This window comes from Cajanus cajan, chromosome 7 (genome assembly GCF_000230855.2).
Source record: "Cajanus cajan strain Asha chromosome 7, NIPB_CcT2T_4, whole genome shotgun sequence".
In the NCBI taxonomy this organism is placed as follows: domain Eukaryota; kingdom Viridiplantae; phylum Streptophyta; class Magnoliopsida; order Fabales; family Fabaceae; genus Cajanus; species Cajanus cajan.
Genome location: NC_138523.1, coordinates 33,439,750 through 33,464,454, shown reverse-complemented (window position 1 = coordinate 33,464,454; position 24,705 = coordinate 33,439,750). Strand labels below are relative to the sequence as shown.

Sequence of the window (24,705 nt, the reverse complement as noted above, 5' to 3'; positions counted from 1 at the left end):
ACAAACAAATTGTGAAAAAGCATTCAAAATTTTTGTGAAAAGTTTTGGGGAATTGGAAGTACCACAAAGGAGTTTAGTGATTTCCACTTGAAAAGGCTTGGTTATTAAGTGGCTCTTTGTAGCTCACCTCCCTTGATAGTGCAACTTGTACACTTAGACTTCCAAGTGTTATTTTCATTCCTAGAAAATACCAAAAATATTTTATAACTTTTTGCATAGCATATAAAATCTTATTGCTTAATCATGAGTCAACATTCTCAAAGTAGTAGTGACTTTGAATCTCCTAAAAGTTTTAAAAGAATTGTCAAGGAGGTTGAGGCACTAAAACTTTGGAAGCATGATGAAATACTTCAAAAACAAAAAGAAAAACTTGAAAAGGAAGTACAAATCATGGCTTTAGAACAAGAGATTCAAAAGATTAAGCAACGGGAAGAAAAACTTTTGAAAAGATTAAATAAAAATAAAAGTTCAAAAGGTTCTTCTAGGAGCTCAACCAAGAGCTCCAATGATTCTCAAAGTCAAAATAATGATGGTAGTATACAAATGGATGCTTACTATCAACCCCCACCTAGGAGAGTCATTAGAGAACACAAAGTGAGGGAATCAAGGGTTGATCTCCCTTACTTTCATGGAAAAGAAGATGTGGATGCCTACTTGGATTGGGAAATGAAAGTGGAGCAAATCTTCACTTGTCACCAAGTAGGTGAAGAAAGAAAAGTTCCCTTGGCCACCTTAGCTTTCCAAGGACAAGCTATGTATTGGTGGACATCCTTAGAGAGAGAGAGAAGACTTCACAATGACCCTCCAATCACTTATTGGAATGAGTTGAGGAGTGCTATGAGAAGAAGGCACATACCTTCTTATTATAGTAGGGAGCTTATGGATAAGCTCCAAAGACTCCAACAAAACAAGATGAGTGTTGAGGAGTATAGACAAAATATGGAGTTGTATCTCATGAGGGCTGGCATAAGGGAAGAGGAAAGATTGACCATTGCTAGGTTTTTGAATGGTCTAAATTTTGACATAAGAGATAGAGTTGAGTTACTCCCTTATAGGGACCTTGATGATTTGGTCCAACTTTGTATAAGGGTGGAACAACAAAATTTAAGGAAAAATTATTTAAAAGGAAAAACTCAAGCTAACTCTTATATCAAAAATGACTACAAGAGGGAGGGTCAATATGACTCTTCTAAAAGCTCTAGTAAAAGTCAAGAAAAAGAAAAAGAAAATGATAAAAATGTTGTCACTTCTAGTAGTAAAACTAGTGACATCAAATGCTTTAAATGTCTTGGGAGAGGCCATATAGCTTCTCAATGTCCAACTAAAAAGGTCATGATTTTGAGAGGACAAGACATTTATAGTAGTCTTGATGAATCTAGTTCTACCACTTCAAGTGGTAGTGAGACTAGTGAGGAAGATCCTAAAATTGAAAAGTTATATCCTGTGGATGGTGATCTTCTTATGATCAAAAGGCTTCTTGGAAGCCAACCTTGTCCCACTTCACTATCTCAAAGAGAGAACATCTTTCATACAAGATGTTTGGTTTCTAAAAGAACTTGTTCTCTCATTGTTGATAGTGGATCATGTTCTAATTGTTGTAGTACAAGGTTGGTTAACAAGTTAGCCCTTACCACCATTCCTCACCCTCACCCTTATAAACTTCATTGGCTCAATGAAGGTGAGGAATTGGAGGTGAATCAACAAGTGAAGGTCAAGTTTTCTATAGGGGATTATAAAGACAAAGTTTTATGTGATGTGATCCCTATGGAAGCTTGTCATATTTTGCTTGGTAGGCCATGGCAATTTGATAAACAAACTATACATGATGGCCTCACTAACAAAATATCCTTCACTCATAAAAATAAGGAAATTGTTTTTAATCCTTTAACACCATCCCAAGTGTTTGAGGATCAAAAGCAAATGAAAAAGAAAAGAAACAAAGAAAAGAAAGAAGGAAAGAGTGTGGATAAAGGGGACTCCACTAAGACCTTTATGACAAAAGAGAGTTATTTTATGACCAAACAAGACTTGAAAAGAACTCTCTATATTCACAAAAGTCTTGACTCTTATCCTAATGCTGCCACTTATCTTAAAGTTGAGAATGAGGAACAAAATGAATTTCAAGTAAAGAATTCTTCTCAACTTCGAGATATAGTGAAGAAGGAGTGGACTATACCTAGTGTTACTCCTTATACTACTTCCTTGAAGGTGCACAAGGAAGGAAGTATTTCTTTAGATTTCATAAAGCACCCAATTTTCGGTTTACATTGTTTAGTAGATATAACTTGTAATAATCTATATTCTATGTTTGATCATATGGGAAGTTCTTATTTTTTTGAACTTAATATGTTTCCTTCCCTACAAGACAAAAATAGATTATATGACTATGAGTATCTAATAAACAATCAAATCCAAAATTGTTTAGGACGTTTTTTAGTAGTATTTTCTTTATATTTTAGGAAAAGCCTAGGATACCATTTAGGGTACTTTAGGCAAGATATTGTAGTGTTTAAAAATCAGTCTTTTCATTGTCTTAGTCATAGTGTTCTTACATTTTTAGGTTTTACTTCTAGGTTATGCTTAGAAGAGGAGCCTATTTCTAGAGAGTCTAATATTTTATCTTTCTTTGTTAGGTTAGATACTAGGACTCCTCTTAGGATCCATGATCTTCTATCTTATCATGTTACTTCTTATTCCTTGCATGTTTTATATGTAGGTGTTAATTTTTCTTCTTCCATTCATCCTCGAGATTTGAGGACAAATCCTTTTCAAGAGGGAGGGGATGATGGAATCATGCTTTGGAGTGCAAGAGGTGACATACTCAAAGAACCAAGAGGAGTTGGCTAGACATGACGGTTTGGGCCAGTCAGGGCCCAATGGGCCTGATGGGCTTGGGAAGGCCCAAGTTGAACTTTTCATGGCCATATTTTGTTATAGCTATTTTCATATGTTTTGTATACATCATGTTAGTATAGGTATCATATATTTTGGTCTTGTATTTTGGACCACATAGAGTAGCATTTTAGGTTTTAGGCTAGTTGGGCCTAGTTTTGGGCTTCATGGGCCTTTGGGCTTTTGGTACCCAATATTGGGCTCATTTTCATTCTTGTAATTTTTCCTTTCCATTGTAATTGTTGGACCAATGTAATTAGGTCATTAGAATAGGAAAATACAAGGAATACTAAAGTATGCTAATTAGGTTAAATTAGGTTTAATTTGGAAGTCATTTAAGTTACATTTGAGTCATATGTTTAGCACCTTGGGTGGCTGAACATGTGCCACTCAAATTAACCCTAAATGACTCTCAAATCACACCTAAATGCACCTTGGTACCTAAATTTTCGGACTTACACATGTGCACCAAAGTTTGAATTCAAATTTCAAATTTCAATTCAAACTTTAGGCGCCATTTTGTGAACCTTAAGCTTAGGCGCCTAAGTGTCATAATTTCGGTGCATACTTAAGCCAATTCCTTCTCACTTTGTATTCACTTTTGATCATAATAGAAATTTGTGAGCCATTGGCCGAGTTTCCTCTCTCAAAAGTCCCTTAGAGTTCATCTTCAAAACCTTAGGATTTCACCTTAGAATCCTTCTCTTTGAAGTGTGCTCTCCATTGATGCTTAAGCTTGGATGCTTCCATCCAAGTCTAGACCACATTCCACTCGTGTTCCTTCATCATTCCAGAGTTCTCCATCTTCGGATACAAGCTCCTTGAAGAAGATCCAAGCCTAGGTGAAGAATAGGAGAAGAACAACATTCACTCCTCCTATCTTCTCCATCAGTGTATGTTGAGCAACCACTCGGGTACATGAAGAGAGGAGAAGAAAAGAAGGTGCTGAGATTGAGAAAAGCCCTCTACGGGTTGAAGCAAGCTCCTCGTGCTTGGAATGAAAGGATTGATGGGTATTTCAAGAAAAACGGGTATGAACAATGTCCGTACGAGCATGCCTTGTACATAAAGAAATCAGGAAAAGATATGATGGTAGTTGCTCTCTATGTCGACGACCTCATATTCACTGGAAGTAATGCTAAACTGATTAAGAAGTTCAAGGAGATAATGGAAAAGGAGTTCGAGATGACAGACTTAGGCCTGATGAAATATTTTCTTGGCCTAGAAGTGAAGCAATCGGATGAAGGGATTTTTATATCCCAAGAAAGGTATGCACTTGAAATCCTAAAGAAGTTTCAAATGGAGGATTGCAATCCGGTTTCTACTCCAATGGAACCAGGCACAAAACTTTCAAAGTTTGATGGAGGAGATCGAGCTGATTCTGGGAGATATCGGAGCTTAGTCGGAAGTCTGAGGTACCTTACAAGCACGAGACCCGACTTAATGTTGAGTGTTGGGATAACGAGCAGATTCATGGAGGATCCGAGCTACACACATTGGAAGGCCTTGAAGAGAATTTTGAGATATGTACGAGGAAGCCTATCACTTGGTCTTTTCTATTCAAAATCGGACGACTACCGATTAGTAGGTTACTCGGACAGTGATTGGTGTGGAGATGTTGATGATCGGAAGAGTACCTCGGGTTATGTATTTCTACTCGGGAATACAACTTTTACTTGGATGTCAAAGAAGCAGCCTATTGTAACTCTGTCGACTTGCGAGGCCGAGTACGTGGTGGCATCTTGGAGTGTATGTCATGCAGTTTGGCTTTCAAATTTACTGAGGCATATGGGAGTGATCCGAGATGAAGCAATTGTGATCCGAGTTGATAACAAGTCGGCAATCGAGTTGGCAAAGAACCCGGTTAATCATGGAAGGAGCAAGCACATCGACGTCCGATTTCATTTCATCCGAGAGCAGATCAGACAAGGAAAAGTCGAGTTGGAGCATGTCGGAAGCCGAGTTCAAGCAGCAGACATATTTACCAAGCCACTGCCGACTACACTGCTGGAGAATTGCAAAAAGCTGATTGGAATGAGAGATGGGAAAAGCATTTAAGTTTAAGGGGGAGATTTGTTATGAAACTTAAATTAGGAGTTTTATTTTTGTTTTAATAATATTAATGGTGTGAATTATGAGAGGCATTTAAAGATGTAAACGTTGTGTTTTTCTTTCAACTACAAATAAGTGTAATTTCATTTGCAATATGAATGAGAAGATAGAGAGTTTGTTTTGCTCCAAAATTTATGCCTTTTATCATTAACAAAGATATTGCCTTTGTTCAATAGTGTAATTTATAAACTATAAACCTCTTTAATATAATGATGCTGTACTTGAAAGCGAGAATTAAAGTGTATTAAATTTATTAGTATAGAATCTATAGGTTGATTAGGCCTGTGACCAAACCTAAACCAAATTAGCTTCAATCAAAACATTGGATTGTCATGACTGATTTGATGATTGTGATACTTGCACTCTATTCACATTGCACTTTCCTCCCCTTTCCATGATTTCTGCACCTCCTTCCAGCTCCCTTTGCTTGCCATCTGTACATTCAGTTACAACTCAGTCTTTCTCTTTTCCAAATTCCACCTCAGCTACCATAGTCAAGCCCACGTTGCCTTGGGCCCATTTTCCTCTCCCATTCTCCCTTCAGTATTTTTATTTCCTCTTCTCTAATATACTTGCAAAATGGGCCTATAAAATATTTGATTTTTATTTCTTCTATAAAATGTCTTACCTATTTCAAAATGACTTCTACCAAAGGATACATGTAATATAGAAAAAGTAAAATTATATATATATATATATATATATATATATATATATTAATTTAATTATCCAAATATCTCCAGCCAGCTAGCCATACGATTCCATGAGTCTTCCACGTGATGCAAAGCTCGACAGTCAAATAGGTGGACCATTCTATGTAATGGCCTAATCAGGCTAGCTAGCATCATTCTTTAGATTAGCATCCCCTTGTATTATGATGTTTATAGTGTGAAGTATTCAAAGAATCTTGACAAAAAGCCGTATTATGCAATTTTTTTTGTTACTAATTATATTAAAAACTAATAGATTAATTTGGTGAAATTATTTTAGGAAGGAATCTGAAGTTAAAACTTTTCTTCTAACTTGTACAACTTACTTTTACCTCATAACATCAGTAAATTGGTAGATTTTTCTTTTTTACCACATTTTGAAACATTAGTTGTAATTTTAGTGTTGTTTCATAAGTGTAGGAAGCTAAACTGCTGAAACCCCTCAGCAATAGAGAAGTTTGTTGATTCATGATCAATTGTAAAACACCATATCTTTTTTATTGGTTGAAAAATTGAATAATAAAAAGGAAAAAAAATTAAAGAGTTTAACCCATATTTTGTATGGTTAATTTACAATAACTCATATATAACACACAAATTGCTATTTTATGTGACAAAATTCGTAAAACCTTTTTAAAATTTATATTTAATTTAATTTTTATTTATTATAATTATTTATAAGTTAAATTTTAATATTCTTAAACTTGATTTTGATTTGGCAGGAAGTGTGTAGAGGGTGATACTTCTCTTCTTGACATGCATTAGTCAACAGATCTAGTTTGTCATATCTTCTTAGTAAGGTACCTTAAACTGAATTATATATATCTAATTTATTTATCTAGTTGAAGAAATGAGATGAATTATATTTATGTAGTTGATGAAATAAGATGACTTATATTTGGATCTTCTACCTACTTAGATAAATGAAATAATAGCTTCAAATAACATTGATTTAGTATATGATTTGCTATTGTACTATACAGAGGCACCATAAAAATTGAATTGTGTAAATAAATTTATGCCACAGAAGAAGAAAAATGGACCATAGTTGGATGAATGCAAGAAGAATCGGTGATGAGTATCAAAATGGGGTTGAACAATTTTTGGAATTTGCTCAATGAAATGGAACAAATTTAAATGGAAAATTTTATTGTCCTTGTGTTAATTGTTTAAATAGGAGACGACATGCAATTGATGAAATACGGGACCACCTTATTTGTGATGGGTTTTTAACGAGCTATACAACATGGATATGGCATGGTGAAGATCAAGAAACTCGAACAGTGTCTCATACTGAGGAAGGTGATGTAGAAATGGAATATCAAATAGAGGACATGATTCGTGATGTGGGACAAGAGTCTTTCCAACAAGCACATTCACATGTTTATGATACTTTAAAAAGTGACTCAGAGACACCCTTGTTTCCTGATTGTACAACCTTCACACGATTATCAGCGGTCTTAAGATTGATGAATTTGAAGGCAAAATATGGGTGGAGTGATAAAAGTTTCACAAAATTGCTTGAGTTGTTGAAGTTAATGCTTCCAAAAGATAACACGTTGCCAGACCGTCATTATGAGGCGAAAAAGGTTGTGTCCGATGGGTCTACAGTATAAGAAAATAAATGCATGCCCTAATGATTGCATATTGTATAGAAAAGAGTTTGAAACATTGCACAAATGTCCTCGTTGTGGACTATCATGGTACAAAGTGAAGGATGGTGGTGGTAGTAGTGATGAAGATGTATATGAAAAGGGGGGCCTAGCAAAGGTGTTATGGTATCTTCCAATCATTCCAAGGTTTAAGCGATTGTTTGCTAATGCAACTGATGCAATGAACCTTACATGACATGCAGACAATAGAAATTGTGATGGCATGCTTCAGCATCTGGCTGATTCTCCACAATGGAAAAAAATTGATGGGTTATTTCCAGATTTTGGTAGTGAGGCAAGAAACCTTAGGCTCGGACTTGCTTCAGATGGAATGAATCTGTTTGGTAACTTAAGCACCAGCCATAGTTCATGGCCTATTCTCCTTTCAATGTACAATTTGCCTCCTTGGTTGTGCATGAAGAGAAAATATGTGATATTGTGTATGATGATTGCAGGCCCAAGACAACCAGGAAATGACATAGATGTTTACCTAAGTCCCTTGATTGAGGACTTGAGAATTTTGTGGGAAGAAGGGGTTGATGTGTTTGATGGATCTCCTCAACAAAGTTTCAAGTTGCATGCAATGATATTTTGTACTATTAATGATTTTCCAGCATATGGGAACTTGAGTGGATATAGTGTTAAAGGACATCACGCATGCCCTATCTGTCAACAACAGACAAGCTACCTACAACTAAAGCATGGAAAGAAAACTGTTTACACTAGGCATCAAAAATTTCTCATACCTAATCACCCATATCGGAGATTGAAAAAAGCTTTTAATGGATGTCAAGAACATGAAATTGCACCGATACCCTTAACTGGTGAGCAAGTTTATGATCAGGTCAAGGACATAAATATTATCTTTGGAAAGATCCAAAAGAAGTTAATTGAGAAAAAATTGTGGAAGAAGAGGTCAATATTTTTTGATCTTCCATATTGGCGCCATCTAGATGTTAGACACTGCATAGATGTTATGCATGTGGAGAAAAATGTATGTGATAGTGTAATAGGCACACTTTTAAACATTAAAGGCAAGACAAAGAACGAATTTAATGCTCGTCAAGATTTATTAGAGATTGGTATACGTTCACAATTACATCCAAGGTTAGAAGGTAAGCATACATATTTGCCTCTAGCATGTCATACTTTGTCAAGAAAAGAGAAAACAAGTTTTTGTCAATGTCTACGAGGTGTGAAAGTTCCACAAGGATACTCTTCAAATGTTAAGAGCCTTGTATCATGGAACGATCTTAAATTGGTTGGCTTAAAGTCTCATGATTGTCACGTCTTGATGCAACAACTCTTACTTGTGGCTATACGTGGCATTTTGCCTAATAATGTCAGAAGTGTGTTAACTCGTTTGTGCTTCTTTTTTAATGCTATATGTGCTAAAGTCATTGACCCTAAGAAGTTGGATGAGTTGGAAAATGAGTCTGTTATTATCCTATTCCAATTGGAGATGTATTTTCCTCCGGCTTTTTTTGACATCATGATTCACTTGATTGTTCATCTAGTTAGGGAGATTAGACTATGTGGCCCTGTTTATTTACTATGGATGTTCCCAGTTGAGTGTTACATGAAGATTTTAAAAGGGTATAGCAAGAATCCATACCGTCCAGAAGCATCTATTGTTGAAAGGTACATTGCAGAAGAAGCTATTGAATTTTGTTTATATTACATGTCCAAAGCAAAACCTGTAGGGATTCCTAAGTCTCTTCATGAGGATAGATATGAAGGTAAGGGTAAAAAGGCCAAAAAGTTAAATTCATTCTTCGAAAGGAATTACTTCAAGCACATATGTATATATTGAACAACACCGAGGAGGTTCTTCCTTACATATCTGAGCATCAAGCCCTTTTGAAGAAAAAAAACCCTAGAATGAACGAAAAATCATTGGTCAATGAGCATAACAAGACATTGTTAAAATGGTTCAAAGAAAAAGTCTTTAGTGATGATAATGTTTCTAACACATTAAAATGTCTTGCAAATGAACCTAAATATAATGTTTTTACTTATACTGGCTATGATATCAATAACTTTTCCTTTTACACAAAGTCACAAGATGACAATAGTACCATGCAGAATAGTGGGGTTACTCTTCAGGCTCAATCCATGCATTTTTCTAGTAGAAATGATAAAAATCCCGTTGTGGCATCCACAAGTTACTATGAAGTCACTGAAGACATTTGGGAGAACAGTTATGGTATCTTTAAAGTTCCTGTTTTTAAGTGCAAATGGATTGATATTAACATTGGTGTGCGAACCGATGAAATGGGATTTACAATGGTAGACCTTAGCAAGGTGGGTCATAAGGATGAAGCTTTCATCATGGCAAACCAAGCAACACAAGTATTTTATGTCAAAGATCCTATTGATGAAAGATGGTCAGTGGTTCTACAAGGTAGAAGTGTACACAATGTTGATGATTCAACACTTGAATTTTGGGAGAGTCTTTCTTTCTCAACACGTATGTCTACTAACAACGAAGAAATTGAGCAAGACGACGTTCATGCCACTCGTAATGACCATGATGAAGGCATATGGGAAAAAAAACATTACTATTTAATTACCACATTAAGTTATGTTTATCTTGATGTATAATTTAATATTCTTTTCATTCATTTTTTCATGTTTTTAATTCATTTAATTACTTTTCCAATTGACCTTGGTTATTTTTTTGTCAAAACAGACACATGGATACTCAACCGAGCACTGCTTCTCAAGGCTCCCCTGCTGCTCAAGGCTCCCCTGCTCCTATAGTCCCTACTTCACAGGCTACATCTAAGAAAAAGAGGAAGTCGACACGAATGAAAAGTTTAGCCCGTAAACGCATGAAAGGGCCCAAATTTTCACTTGATGTGGATCCCACTACTGGGATAGTTTCAGGGCCAAACAAAGCTCAATTTTCAAGTTATTTGGGAACCCTTGCTAGAGACAACATTAGTATTTTAGTCCCTTTTTGGAAAGAAGTCCCACAAACTACTAAAAACATGATTTGGCAGGATATTTTGGTATTTCCACTATATTTACATAATTTGACAAAATGATAATCATTTTTAATGTTATTATTATTAACTCTTAAATCTAAAATTGTTTTGTAGGGAGTGTATGACATCAGTGATACTAATATATTGAAGAGTAAAATGCTTTCATCTGTTGCTACAAAATTTAGGCAACATAAGTCTTATCTTACAAAGGAGTGGGTACATGGGAAATACAAGGGTAAAAGTCGTTGTGATGAGTATAATATTGACCCTGAAGAATGGGAAAAATTTAAAGAAATTCGAAATGATCCTTCTTGGAAGGTAATTAATGATTATTGTTTTTAAAATTTATATTATATTTTTATTTATTTTTCACTTTTACTTGTGGGGTTATTAAATTATTGCAGCTTGTAAGAAAAAAGCACAAGATATCCAGAAATACTTTGGATTATATAGATTTTGAGTGAGCATTTTATGCCTCAACATCTCTTCCTTAGTCACTAGGTTTGATTCGTCTAACCTCCTCCTATCTCCACCCTTGGAGAGTAGGAAACCTAGAGTGGCCTCCACCTACACTTGGAGTGAGCCAACCTTGAGCAACCCTACACCATAACCCAAACACTTCTGCCACCCTACACCCATTCACGCCTAACACCCCTTTGTCCACCATAAACTTTCCTTTGCCTAACCTTTGGTGAGCCTAGATCACGGGCAAGGTGTCTTCCTTCAACACACCATTATCAATCATGGAAGGAGGGACTCCATCACTTAAGGAGGAAGCAATACAATCCGGTGCTAGTGAGGATGTAGTGATTGATCCTCCACCTCCTCCTCCACGCCATAGGTTGTGGAACATGGCTCGCACAAAAAGTTCGGGTGAGCTGACTTCTGAGTCTGCTAACCAAGTTGCAAAAAAAATTGTATTTTTTTTATAAAAAAATCTCATTACCTATCTTAAGATTTATTGTAGAATTTTTTATTGTAGGATATATTATAAACAAAGTTTATTTATTGTAGAATGAGTTGGAGGAGCAAACATCACAAGGTTCTTTTATTCCCGAAGGTCGTCAAGATATATTGACTACTGCCCTTGGGCGACCAGAGCACCCTGGTCGTGTTCGTATAGCTGGGGCTAGTGCTACTATTAGTAATTACTTTGGACCATTGTCAAAAGGCTCATCCTTATCTAAATTGAGCCCCCAATATTTTGAAGCCCTCACACAACAAATATATGTACGGGTCACACAAAGTTTAATGTCAAAGTACCCAAATATGAGTGCTCAACAGTCACAGGATGTTCCTCCAGTTGAGGTAGATCATGCTATGCTGGCTCGTGCTAGCACTAAAGGCAGTTGTCCAACTCCTTCAAGTGCTACTATTGTTGGTAATCCCTTTGGGGGTGAGCCTCATGATGATATCTCCAATCAATGAGATTCCTCCTCGTGTAGTGGCCATTGGTAGAGTTTATGAGGGGAGTTTAGTCATATACCATGTGCCTTTGACAAATGATTTGGTGAAGGTGGTTGTTGAGCAAGTTCGAGATTCTAATGCTCTAGTTCCCGTACCTACTTCAGAGGTTCAATTGGTTGGACAGGCCCTACAGACTTTCATTTCATGGCCGAGACATCTTGTGAGAGATATTTCAACCACGGTATATATTTTTAACCTATGGTTTTCATTATTAATATTTTTATTTACCAATACATATTTTTGCTTATTAATATCAATATTTGATTTTTGATCATTGTTTAGAGAATTGATGGAGAAAACATTCGAGTACCACCTCCTGATAGGTCAAAACCTAATAGTGACTTGTGTGAGGCGTCAAAGTCCTTACTTTATGGCCAACCATTTTAGGTGACTTGTCTAACTAATATGAAGAGTATTTAACAGGATTTTATTTTAGGTTTGTTACTTACCCAATCTAATCATTTCAGGTGATATGTCCTGCAAGTCTATTTGGTGTCAACAATCATGATTTTAAGTGTATATTTCATTTCAAGATATATATGAATTAATACAACATGAAATGCTCAACATCTCAATCATACAATTATGGATGTTGTAAGTACACAATTCTTAGTATCATTATCTTTTTAACTATGATGCATTCATAATTAATTCCTTCTTTTGCGTATATTTCAGATATTTGAATCAAAAAATTGAGGAGCTTGGCCATGGACTTGTATGGATTTTTTGAGCCCCAGATAATACAAAAATTAGGGAATAAAAAAGCTGAGTCTCAAAATTATATCAATGAAAGGATAAAAACTTCACCAAAGCAAATTTACTTGGCTCCTTATGTCGATCAGTAAGTGCATGTTTGTTAATTGCATTTATTTTATGTATATGTTGTGTAACTAATTGTGGCTCAATATAGAAATCATTGGCAGCTCTTGGTTCTTTGTCCTACAAACAATGTTGCAATCTGGTTTTGTTCTTTGCATCGTAAGCCCAATGTACAATTCAAAAATTTAATAAAAAGGTAAACTTTAATTTGTAAAATGTATTAACTTTATGCTCTCTATTGTAAATTTTAATCATGTAACTTATTTGGATTTATTTTCTTTAGTGTTATGGTTGTGTATAATGTTATGAGTGGTAGATCTACAGCACAACCAAAGAACCTAGATTGGATTTACCCCATGGTAAGTGGTTTGTTACCTCAATATACCTAAAAATTTCTTTTTATTGTCGCAAACCGAAAATTTTCGATCTTGCGACCTATGGTTTAGACATCTTTTTAAAAGTCTCATTAATTAAGGAATGCCCGGACACCAGACTAATCCTTAATTAATGGTTTTGAAAATAGGTTCATGGAGTCGCCACCAATATTTTACTCAAAATATTGGAAAAAGAAAAGGTTTTTTAAAGATCCAATAATGGCCTTGATAACCAGAATTGGGTTCGGAGGTCAGTTACGTGTAAGGAAGGTATTAAGCACCCCTACAACGCCCTCAATCAGTACCCTATGATGAAGTTAACGTGATAAGAATTAATAAATTAAATATTAAATCCCTTTTATTAATATTTATTTACATATTGAAAAATTAAATTATACGACTAACCCTAAAATATCTACATGATTGCGTTTGTTATGACAAAAAAATAAGAAGTAAAAGAAAGAGAAGAAGATTAAATGAAATACCTCGTAGCAAGCTTTGTTAGATCTTCAAATATGAAAAATATAGGTGCTTTGTGGCAACCTTTCACACTACAATGCCTCACAAAATCTCAAGAAATACAAGAGAGAGAAAAAGAGAGAAATTTCGAGCTCTAAGGAGCTTTGGACGAAATTTTTGGGGTCCCTCAAAAATGTGCCCAAGCTCTCTATTTATAGGCTTCAGACAGGGTCCAGAACAGCCCGTTCCAAAATTGGAACGACCCGTTCTGGATATGGCCGTTATGTAGTATTGTCGTACCCTAGAACGGCCCGTTCTGAAATCAGAACGGCCTGTTCTGTGGAACCAAAACCGCCCGTTCTGATTTCAGAACGACCCGTTCCGGGGTACAAATTTAGGCCCCTTTGAGTGGTTTGGAACGGCCCGTTCTGGCCTAGAACGGCCCGTTTCAACCTAACATTTTTAGGCCTTTTAGGAGTCTCGGAACGGCCCGTTCCAATTCCAGAACGGCCCATTCCGGACTTGGGAACGGCCCGTTCCGAGCCACTAAAAAAATTTGATTTGGGCCTTCTGATTTCCTATTTTGCTAATTGTATGCCCCCGGACGAAATTGGGTGTCTACATTTATTAGCTTAATTAAAAAATTATTTATACAACTCAAATTGATATTCATTTTAGAGTAATATGCAACAAGGACATTATGAATGTGGATACTACGTGATGAATTGGATGTTGGACATAATTGAAGGAGAAGTAACAACTGATTGGATCGAGGTAATATAATTGTTTTATTTTTAACAATATTGATTAATTTCTTTTAATGATTATGATGTAACTAATATCATCATGTATGTTATAGCTTTTTGACGATGTTGCACCATTGCCAGAAACAAAATTGGAAGACATTCGCAGTCAATGGGCAAAGTTCTTTTTAGAAAAATTTAGAAATAGATCATGATTTTTGACGATGTTGCATTTTGGTTTATGGTTACGTGGAGGGTTAGATCACATTTTAGTTTTTATTTCTAGTTGATTTGGTGTTGTATTGCTATACTTATTCGTTATTATGTTTGTATTATATCAAATTTTAGTTTCTATTTTTGATTTGGTATTCTACTAGATGTTCAATTTTATCAAGTTGTTCTACTAACTTGGCTGATTTTCTTGGTTACAATATACCTTTTTTTTATTGGCATTCTCCTTAGCATGATTTTGCTACAAGTTTAACTGGTTGATGTTGGATGATTGGAGAAATTGGCTACATTTAGGGTTGGAATTATTTTTGCTCTTATTTTCTTTAAAATTATAGTAGTATAAAAGAATGAGGGTGGTCACATAAAAGAATGACAGTGATCATATAAATTTTAGGACTAGAATTGTTGTTAGATATATTGTTGATTTAGGTGAAGACAAATAGCTTATAATAGCTTCCTGGGAACAAATACCATGCCATAGTCGGCTGTTTCATGCTTTAATATGGTTTGTTATTGTCATTTTGGTGGAAAAGTTTTATAACCTTGATTTTCAGGATTTTTCTTCATTAGTTGTAGATGAAAATTAAAATTAATACATATGCCATATAGTGTATTTTTTGTGTAAGTCAATTTGTTCTTTTTGTCTATTTTGATTTGTTTGTGGGTTTTGTTTAATCTTTTAATTTCACATTTTCAAAAATATGGCAGAGAATTATATATGTGTTAATTACAGGTTAAATTAGAAACAACCTAAAATCAAACAATTTTTTTTTAAAAAAATTAATAATCTACATTGGTTCAGACAGGAACAGATGTAAATGAGAGTATAATTTTACAACGGTTCTTTGTATAATCAATGTAAATTTGTACCCAAATTTACATAGGTTCTGTGTATAACCGATGTAAATTTGTAAATTTGTGTACAAATTTACATCAATTATACACAGAACCGATGTAAAATTATACACAAATTTACATCAGTTTTAAAAAATCGATGTAAAATGGTATACATTTATTACGTCACTCCATTCTACATCGGTTTTAGAACCGATGTAGATGGTGTTAAAGAACCGATGTAAATAACATGTCTTGTAGTAGTGAATATTTTTATTTTATTTTTAATTTTGTTAAACTACGCAATAATGTAGGTGTGGGGTTATGGAGTATAGTATGCCGCGTGAATCAAGTATTAATTTACATTTTTGCTTTACAGCTCTGTTTACTTTGCTATAAAGTTTAATGTTATTCACAAATAGGCTATTTGATTATGTTTGGTTGTCTGTATATTTTTCAAATGACCGTTTGTGAAGTATGGATATGCACTTCTACAAATTTATAAGCAAGAAGAAAGTTATACAGGAGGAGTCCAAGTATGTATATGCACATGAATATTTCAAACAAGAAGATATTTTAGCAAAGCGAATGCTAATTTTTAATAATGCATGTAGATTTTTTAAACCTTTATCACGACCCATGCATTATTAAAAATTAGCATTCGCTTTGCTAGAATATCTTCCTGTTTGAATCATTCATGTAAGCAAAAAGCCAAATTCTCGGAGTGTTTGAAACATATACAGTAGCATGAGAGAGACAGGAACAACAAATCATAGCTAGGTCTTCCCTCAGATAAGAGGACCCATCAAATAATGGCAAATTGGAAATAAATGCAATGCATGGAAACACGTTGTCTACATTTTGCTAATAAGCACCTAAAGTCAAGATTGGGTGAGTTCTCAGCATAAATAGCCAAATTCTGCATACGAGGACTCCAAGCTCTAAAACTTCTCAGTACACTCATTGATTCACTATCAATCTAATCAGAAATAAAACATAGTTCGATCAAGATGTTATTTAGGTCTTTTGTTGGGAGGATACAAAAGGGTCTCTCATTGTTTGGACCAAGAAAGCCTGCATTCAGCTACTTCAGTGAAGATTGTGCAACATCCACTTCACCAGATGATGTTATGGAAGGATATTTTGCTGTTCTTGCGATCAAGGGTGAGGAAACCAAAAGGTTCATTGTTGGTTTGGACTACTTGAATGATCCTGCATTCTTGGAACTTTTGGACCAAGCTCGTGAAGAGTATGGTTTCATACATCAAGGAGCACTTACACTACCTTGTCGGCCTCAAGAATTATAGAAGATTCTAGATGCTCCCAAAGCACAGACCATGGAATATCATTGATGAAGGAAGGGAGTAAGCCACCCTTTCATTGTAGAGACCAACTACTGGGAAGTAGGATTAAATCACTTGTGTAACTTTTTCTAACTATGTTATTAGTGTTAAGTATTTATCAATTTTAGCAATGATTAATTTTTTTTGAAGAACTTGATTGATTATCTTTTAATAAAGTCATTCTTTTGTACCGTTAATTTACTCAGTGATGGGGCCTATGGGCCAAGGGCCTAGTTACTAGGGCTATGGCCAAGAGGTTGGAGGAGGAATGGTTAAATTCTCAAGAAAAGCCCATAGTGCTCTTCAGTCGGGCTATACATTGAAAGCCCATGTAGATTAGGGTTTGGCCAAGAAGGCTTGTTGATATTTTGGGCTTTGTATTTTGGGCCATGTAGTGTAGGATTTTGTTTGTCTATGTATTTCCAGACTTGAGATGCATAGGATAAGGTAATTACATGTGCATCTACATTTGTATGTAATTTAGTCTTACATTTAGGGTGAATTTGGACCCATATGTGTCACTCACATGGTGTGACCGAAATTCACTCCTAAATGAAAACTAAATCACATGCAAATGTCATTAGCACATGGGGTTTCCGGGTTTCTAGGAAGGTAAGCACCAAATTTGAATTTGAAAATTTAAATTTGGCGGCTAAGGTTTAAATTAAACCATATGGTTAGTTTAAACCTTAGGTTAACTTAGCTTCCCTAGCACTCTACCTTAGCCTATAAATCTCACATTGTCGTGTAAGTTGAATCACTTTGGATATTGAATGATAATTTCATCTTCACTAAGATCTAAATTCTCTCTAGCTGGAGTCACTAGGGAGAATAGCTTCTCCACCTCCCCTTGAGCTTTCCTCTTTGTAGTTCTAGGCACAAGCTTTTTGTACTTGAGATGCTTGGTTCACCTTGTTCATCATTGCATTCCTTTTTGACCGAAATAACTCCTTGAAGATCCTCAAGGAAGCACAAGAAGAAATGATTGGATTATCCATGGAGGCTCAGCTCATCAAGGCTTTATCAAGTGGTATCGTGAGCTCTCTTCAAAGATAAGTTCACCATTTCTTTTTGGTTAATCTATCTTCTTTATCTAATCAATTGCTTCACATGCCTTGAGTAATTTGCTTCCTAGATCTAATTTTTGCTTCATCAATTGATAGATCTAGTTTTTCTGGAAAATTCAATTTGATTCATATTTTGCTTCATATGAATCATGATTTGAAAGTGCCTTAGGTTTCATTTGCTTGTGTGTTTTATATTTGTTAAGTCTTCTTGATTTTGAATTTTATTTGGTCATATGCTATATTTGATTCTTTATTTTTTTGAATCCATCTGGTTTTGTTTTTAGAGTCATGTGTAGTCTTTTACATGTCAAATAATTCCTAGCTATGCTTGTTGATCCGAAAATTGCATGATAAATGATATGTACTCTATTTTTACCGATTGAGTTTGAGCTTTGGTGCTTTTGTTTTTGAACAATTTGAGTTCATGAATTACTATTAGATCATTAGTAATTCTCTTGTAGAGTTAGGTTTCCATTATATCTTTAAGTCTTCATAATTTTTCTTAAAATGCCAAAACTCTTGTTGCTTTCATGTGGTGTTGCTAGTTGCAGAAAAAATTGATTCAAATTTGAACCACAAATCTGAAAATTAATGAACTAGACCATGGAACATTGTTTGCAATTAATGAAACAAGAAAAGCATGAAAAATGTTATGTCATTTTGAGAAAATTTGCATTACATTTAGAATTCAAATTTTGAAATGCGATTCGATGTGCCTAGTCTTATTCACATGGCCGAGATGCTACTTGAAATTCAAAATAAGAGAAAAAGGCAACTCCTATTAATTTGCAAAAGTGTTTAAAAAAAAGGAGAAAACAAAAGAAAAATTCAATGAGCAATTTATATAATCATTTTATTCATTGTTTTATTCTTTTTGTTAGTACATCACGACTAGATAGTACATATACCTCTCACTCATGAACAAAAAAAATCATTTTCATAAAAATTTTTTTTGGAAAAGACTAATTGTAAAGGGGATTAATAATTTTTATCTGAAGAGACTTGGTTATTAAGTGGCTCTTAGTAGCTCACCTCCCTCTTAGGTTCAATTTGTATACTTAGTCCTCTAAGTACTTAATTATTGCTCTACAAAATTAGTTATTTTAAAAAATCTTTCATAAAACAAATTTTGCCTATAATAGATAATCTTTCACCTCCTAAAGTGATAGTGATGTAAGTGCATGTAAAGATGTTTCAAAGATTGCACTTGAACTTAAATCACTAAAATTTAGAGAGAGTAGGAAGCATTACAAAAATTTAAAGAAACAATTGAAAGAGAGGCTCAAATTGTTATTCTTGAGGAGGAGATTAGACTATTAAAGCAAAAGGAAGAAAAATTGAATAATCGAAATCAATCTAGAAGTCAAAGTTCTCACTCTCATAATTCTACCTTAGAGGTCACTATACATGAGGATAGCCTAAATTTAGGTGAACATTATCAACCCCCTCCTAGGAGAACTCATAGAGCACAAAAGCCTAGGGAATCCAAGGTGGATCACCCATACTTTCATGATAAAGATGATGTCAAAGCTTATCTTGATTGGGAGATAAAGGTAGAACAATTATTCCCTTGTCATCAAGTGAGTGAAGAAATGAGAGTTCCATTGACAACTATAAGTTTCCGAGGGTATGCCATGTATTGGTGGACCTCTCTAGAAAGAGAAAGACGTCTTCACAATGATCCTCTAATTCAATATTGGAATGAATTAATGAGTGCATTAAGAAGAAGACACATTCCCTCCTATTATGGAAGAGAGCTTATGAATAAGTTTCAAAGACTCCAACAAAGGACTATGTCTCTAAAAGAGTGCATACAACATATGGAGTTGTATATGATGAGGGCAGGTATTAGAGAGGAAAAGAACATTACCATCTCTAGGTTCCTTAGTGGTCTTAATGTTGACATAAGAGATAAAGTGGAACTTCTACCTTATAGGGACCTAAATGATTTGGTCCAACTTTGTATAAAGGTAGAACAACAAAATTTGAGAAAATCTTCTTTCAAGAAAGAAAGTTCCTACTCTAACTCTTATGCCAAGAAAGATTACAAGAGGGAGGGCAAAATTTTTGAAAAAAGAAATAATTTGAATCCTTCCAAAGGACTAAAGAAAGGTAAAGAAAAAGAAAAAGGAAAATACACCTCACACACTAGCACTAAGTCTAGTGAAATCAAATGTTTTAAATGTCTTGGGAGTGACCACATTGCTTCTCAATGCCACAACAAGAAAGTCATGACTTTGAGGGGTCAAGACATTTGTAGTAGTCAAGATAAGGCTACTACTTTTTCATCTTCAAGTGAGGATGAAGGAAAAAAAATTTAGGAAGAAAAATATGAGTATACTTGATGGAAACCTTGTGGAGAATCCAGATTGATGTGGAACTCCCTTCAATTTCCTCCCTAGATCTTCGGCTCCTTGATTCTTCTTAAGCTTTCCTAAGGTCTCCAATGGAGAAAGAGACCTTAGAACCACCACAGTTTGGTGGAGAACTCTCTCAAGAGAAGTCACTCCTTGGTGAAGAGATAAGTCTCTTCAATTCTCACCACACTCTTCTAGGGAAGGGATAAGAGAATTGGATGAATATCAAAGAGGTTTGGGGCTTTTAGAAGAGAGAAATCTGAACAATCTTCAGAAACAATTCTCAATATATGCCAAAAGTGTTTTATAATGAAGGAAAAACAAATATATAGGAGTAGGAAGCTTGGAGAGCAAGCTAGCCTTAACCATGGTTCACTAGGAACCATGGTAAGGTCTAGTTAACCGTCCATGGTCTAGAAGCTTGGCGAGCAAGCTAATCACTTAGCTTACTTGGTAAGCAAGCTAAGGGGAAGCTTGAGCTTCAAGCTTCTAAGCTTGAGAAAGAACAAGCAATCCGGCCAAGTGACACCTAGGAAAGGTGAGCAGCTCATAGACATAATTTTGCTCCAACTAGTTTTGAAAAAATGTTGATTTGGTTTAGTTATGTTCATCCAATGTGAATGAAACCTAGCTAAATCAAATCTATGAAAAATTAGGAGCAAAATGAGTTTAATATGTAAAATTTTGCCTAGACCCATCTCTTGGTCCAATTACTAGTAACACTCTCTAGCTTGCTAGTCACACTCTCTAGCTTGCTAATGCCACTCCCAATCCTACTACTAGAAAAAAAAAAAAAAAAGATTATATTTCTAGATTAGGTTAAATGGAGTTAAAGTGCCCAAGTAACCTACCCTAGAAACAATATACAATAGCTAATAAAACAAAATAAAGTGCCTCTCAAATACAAAGGAAAAAATACACCTATCAAGTATCTACTATATACAAGGTACAAGAAATCAAACTATACAATGTATATACAATGGAAACTCAAGAGAATAATAAGAGGAATCATACTCAATACTCATATTGAGAATAGTTCTAAGAAGCACCTCCTTTGTAGAAGCCTCTTCTAGCCTCCTAACCATGGACCTAGTTAAAGGCCCAATGATCTTCATGGGTGAGCCTCCTTGGATCAACCTTCACCCTTCTTGGTCTTACCTCTTCCAAAGGGATCCTTGGAGATTAGATTTCCATCAATACTTATCCTTATGATGGAGAGCTTTTTATGATAAGAAGGCTTCTCAATAACCAACCTAGTGACACTAGCTCACAAAGAGAGAACATTTTTCATACAAGATGTAATATTTCAAATAAAGCTTGTTCTCTCATTATGGATAATGGTTCTTGGTGCAACTATTGTAGCACTAGGATGGTTGATAAGTTGGGATTAACTACCATACCAAATCCCAAACCTTACCAACTTCATCAGCTTAATGATGATGATGATATGGTAGTTAATCAACAAGTGGAGGTAGAGTTTTCCATTGGTAACTCTAAGGATAAAGTTACATGTGATGTAGTACCAATGAAAGCTTTCCATATTTTATTAGGAAGGTCATGGAAATTTAACAAGAAAACTATACATGATGGTCTTACTAATAAAATAACCTTCATACATAAGGGTAAGAAATTTGTGCTTCATCCCCTTTCGCCATCACAAGTGGTTGAGGATCAAGCACAAATGAAAATTAAAAGATAACAAGAAAAAGAAAATGAAAAAAATTCAAAAAAAAAGTCCATAAAAATTAAGAATAGTGAGGACTTTAGAGAGATTAGTGTTCCTTCTTTAGAGATAGTTAGCAAGAGAGAAACCTTGAAAAACAACCCTTAAAACAATCTCTCTCAGTTGAACCATCTTTTTATGTACTCATTTGTAGAGGAACACTCACATGCACTACTACAACTTCTTTAACCACTTCTCTACCACTTGAAATTCAAAATCTTATAAAAGAATTTGATGTATTCCCTAGGGAAGGACCTCATGGTCTTCCACCTTTTAAGGGGATAAAACTTCAAATAGATCTTGTTCCAAGAGCTAGTCTACCAAATACGCTAGCTTATAGAACAAATCCTTAAGAAAAAAAAGAGATAAAAAGCAAGTCCAAGAGTTGCTAGATAAGGGATAGGTTCAAAAGAGCTTAAGCCCTTGTCCTGTGCTTGTTTTATTGGTGCCAAAAAAAGATGAAAAATGGAGGATGTGTTGTGATTGTAGAGCCATCAACAACATCACCATAAAATATAGGCACCCAATTCTTAGACTTGATGACATGCTTGATGAATTGCATGGGTCATCCATATTTTCCAAGATTTACCTTAAAAGTGGGTATCACCAAATAAGGATTAAAGAGGGCGATGAATGGAAGACTGCTTTTAAGACCAAATTTGGATTGTATGAGTGCTTAATATGTTAAGTCAGATGAAGCACGTTTGCAATTCCCACCAAGGTTTTGAATATGACAAATATAATACACATTGTTATTACTAACATGTGCATTAGTGTTTCAGTCAGATAACAATAAGTTCAAGCAAAGAAGTATGATCAAGCATAATCTAGCTAGACAAAACATCAGACGATAGAAAAGCTAGTATCAAGACTAAGGTTGATTTAGGTACAAATCAAAATACAAGACAAATCTGAAAGCTTAAGGCATCAGACGCAACTTGGTCAGACATCAACATGAAGTGACCGTCAAAAAGAAAAAATAAACTAGAAGGCGAAATGATCACTCCTATACCCAGACGAAAAGGGTAGTCGAGATCAGATGAAGTATCTTGTATCCAGACGATGTCGAAAATATTGAAGAGCATCTGAAGTCCACTAATCACATTGAAAGGAATCATACAAGAAACACAAGAGGACATCAACGTGAATACAGAAAGGAGAAAAATAGGCAAGTATGGATTTACAAGTCAAAGCTCAGCGTGTCAGAGAAAGGACGCCTACTTTTCAGAAAAAGACAGTACCGTAGCAGCTAAATTGATGAGGAAAGTACAAATATACCTAGATCATGATTGAAATCAGATATCAAAGTAATCAACTTCACAGAGAGACTCCACAAATACAAGAAAACATTTAATGCAAGATCAAATGCATTAAATGATAAGATTTGCATGAACATGAACGAAGCCTCCATCTGCAACGACACGAAACTACGCTCCAACGGGAAAATTTGAATTCAAACAACGGCCAAATTCATCAAATGGCTATAAGTATCAAGGAAAATGATGGAACCAACTTCTCCATGAGGGCTAGTGGTTGATTCCTTCTTTTCTCCAAGGATGAGATGATGCAAATGATGATCTCCTCAAGGGTAGAAAATGACACACAAGACATTTAGGAGAGGGTAAGTTGACACCCAAAAAAAAAATGGAAGGAGATGAAGGGGTGGTGTTTGGTGGTGTAGCTCCTTTAGGCTAGCTCACTTCACTTAGGATGATGAAGGCCAACCAAGGAATACCCAAGCTCACTCAAGGAAGAAAGGAGAGGATAGGGGGCCATGAAGTTCCTAGGGGACTAAGGAAAGAATGAAGAGGCACTAGGCTCACTCAATAGCCTTAATTTCCAAAATGGCTACAAGGTGGGTTACCTAGAGTACTTACAGGGAGAGAAAGGCATCTAGGGTTTCTTGGGAGCATTTGGCCAAAATTTTGGAGTACAAATGCACCCTAAATAAACCCTAAATGAATCCCAAATGAAATAGCTCTCATTCCTCCTAAAAGACTAAATTACCCTTAGGTCTAAAAAAACAAAGAAATGGACTTTTGACCTTAAAAATAAGGCTTAAGTCCTAAAATAAATCCTAAGACTAATTTTGCCCCATAATACAAAGGCTAAATATAAATACAAAATAAAATCCTAATATTTAATGTATCCCAAAATACAAGGGCAAAATAGGAAAATAAAACAACAAACTAAGGATAGGGCTCAAAATCCACACATATGATGATCATGACTTTTGGTGTGGTGCGTTCTTCATCTTCCTCTACTCTCCTAGCCATGGACCTTGTGATAGGCTCTATATGATGCTTCAAGGATGGTCCTCCATCATCCCCTCCTTCTTGAGAAGGATTTGACCTCAAATCTTTAAGCTCATCCTTGCCATTGGTCCCTTCAAAGATGTGATACCATAATTAGGGAAATAAACTACTAAAATTTTCCTACTCATTGAGGAGGCCCAAAAGGCATCACCAACCGTGCATATAAGAAAATTTTTAAAAATTGAACGACCCCATTCAAGACATCCATCAAATCTTCTAGCTTAGGGATTGGGTGCCTATATTTTATTTATTGATGGCTTTCTAAAATTTGTGCACATCCTCCATTGGCATCTTTCTTTGGCACTAAAAGGATGAGGATGGCACAAGGGTTAAGGTTCTCTTGAACCTAGCCCTTCCTTCTCTCCAAAGGAAAACCTATTTTCTTTTTCTTTTCTTTTCTTTTTGTTTTTGTTTTTGCTTTTCCCCTCTTCGTCTTTCTTGGCTTTCAATTTGAGTTGGTCCTCATTCACTTGAGAGGGTGATAGAGGAAACCACACAAATTTCTTATCTAAGTATTGGAAACTTATTTTACTTGTGAGGCCATCAGGGATTGTTTTCTTGTCAAATTGCCATGGCCTCCCAAGCAAGACATGACTAGCCTCTAATGGCACTATGTC

At 35.3% G+C, this 24,705-nt stretch overlaps 2 protein-coding genes and 1 pseudogene across 2 annotated transcripts; all 3 read left to right on the top strand.

The window, feature by feature from the left end:
- The first annotated feature begins 6,203 nt into the window (after nt 1-6,203).
- Nucleotides 6,204-10,311, top strand: LOC145949958 (uncharacterized; annotated as a pseudogene).
- Nucleotides 10,312-12,354: 2,043 nt separating this feature from the next.
- Nucleotides 12,355-15,735, top strand: LOC109818225 (uncharacterized). Its single transcript, XM_020383656.2, has 5 exons — nt 12,355-12,664; nt 12,734-12,838; nt 12,926-13,001; nt 14,154-14,249; nt 14,335-15,735. The coding sequence occupies exons 1-5, from the start codon at nt 12,531-12,533 to the stop codon at nt 14,431-14,433; spliced, it is 510 nt and encodes a 169-aa protein (XP_020239245.1). The 5' UTR covers nt 12,355-12,530; the 3' UTR covers nt 14,434-15,735.
- A 558-nt stretch (nt 15,736-16,293) lies between these two features.
- LOC145949957 (auxin-induced protein 15A-like) lies at nt 16,294-16,590 on the top strand. The gene has a single exon (XM_083060865.1). It carries the CDS (start codon nt 16,294-16,296, stop codon nt 16,588-16,590), a length of 297 nt encoding a protein of 98 aa, XP_082916991.1.
- The last annotated feature ends 8,115 nt before the right edge of the window (nt 16,591-24,705 follow it).

Excerpts from the sequence above, each read along its gene's own strand:
- LOC109818225 (XM_020383656.2), top strand. The coding sequence starts at position 12,531 with ATGGACTTGTATGGATTTTTTGAGCCCCAGATAATACAAAAATTAGGG. Across the intron at positions 12,665-12,733 it reads TTGGCTCCTTATGTCGATCA|AAATCATTGGCAGCTCTTGG; the intron begins GTAAGTGCATGT and ends GGCTCAATATAG. Across the intron at positions 12,839-12,925 it reads TTCAAAAATTTAATAAAAAG|TGTTATGGTTGTGTATAATG; the intron begins GTAAACTTTAAT and ends TATTTTCTTTAG.
- LOC145949957 (XM_083060865.1), top strand. The coding sequence starts at position 16,294 with ATGTTATTTAGGTCTTTTGTTGGGAGGATACAAAAGGGTCTCTCATTG.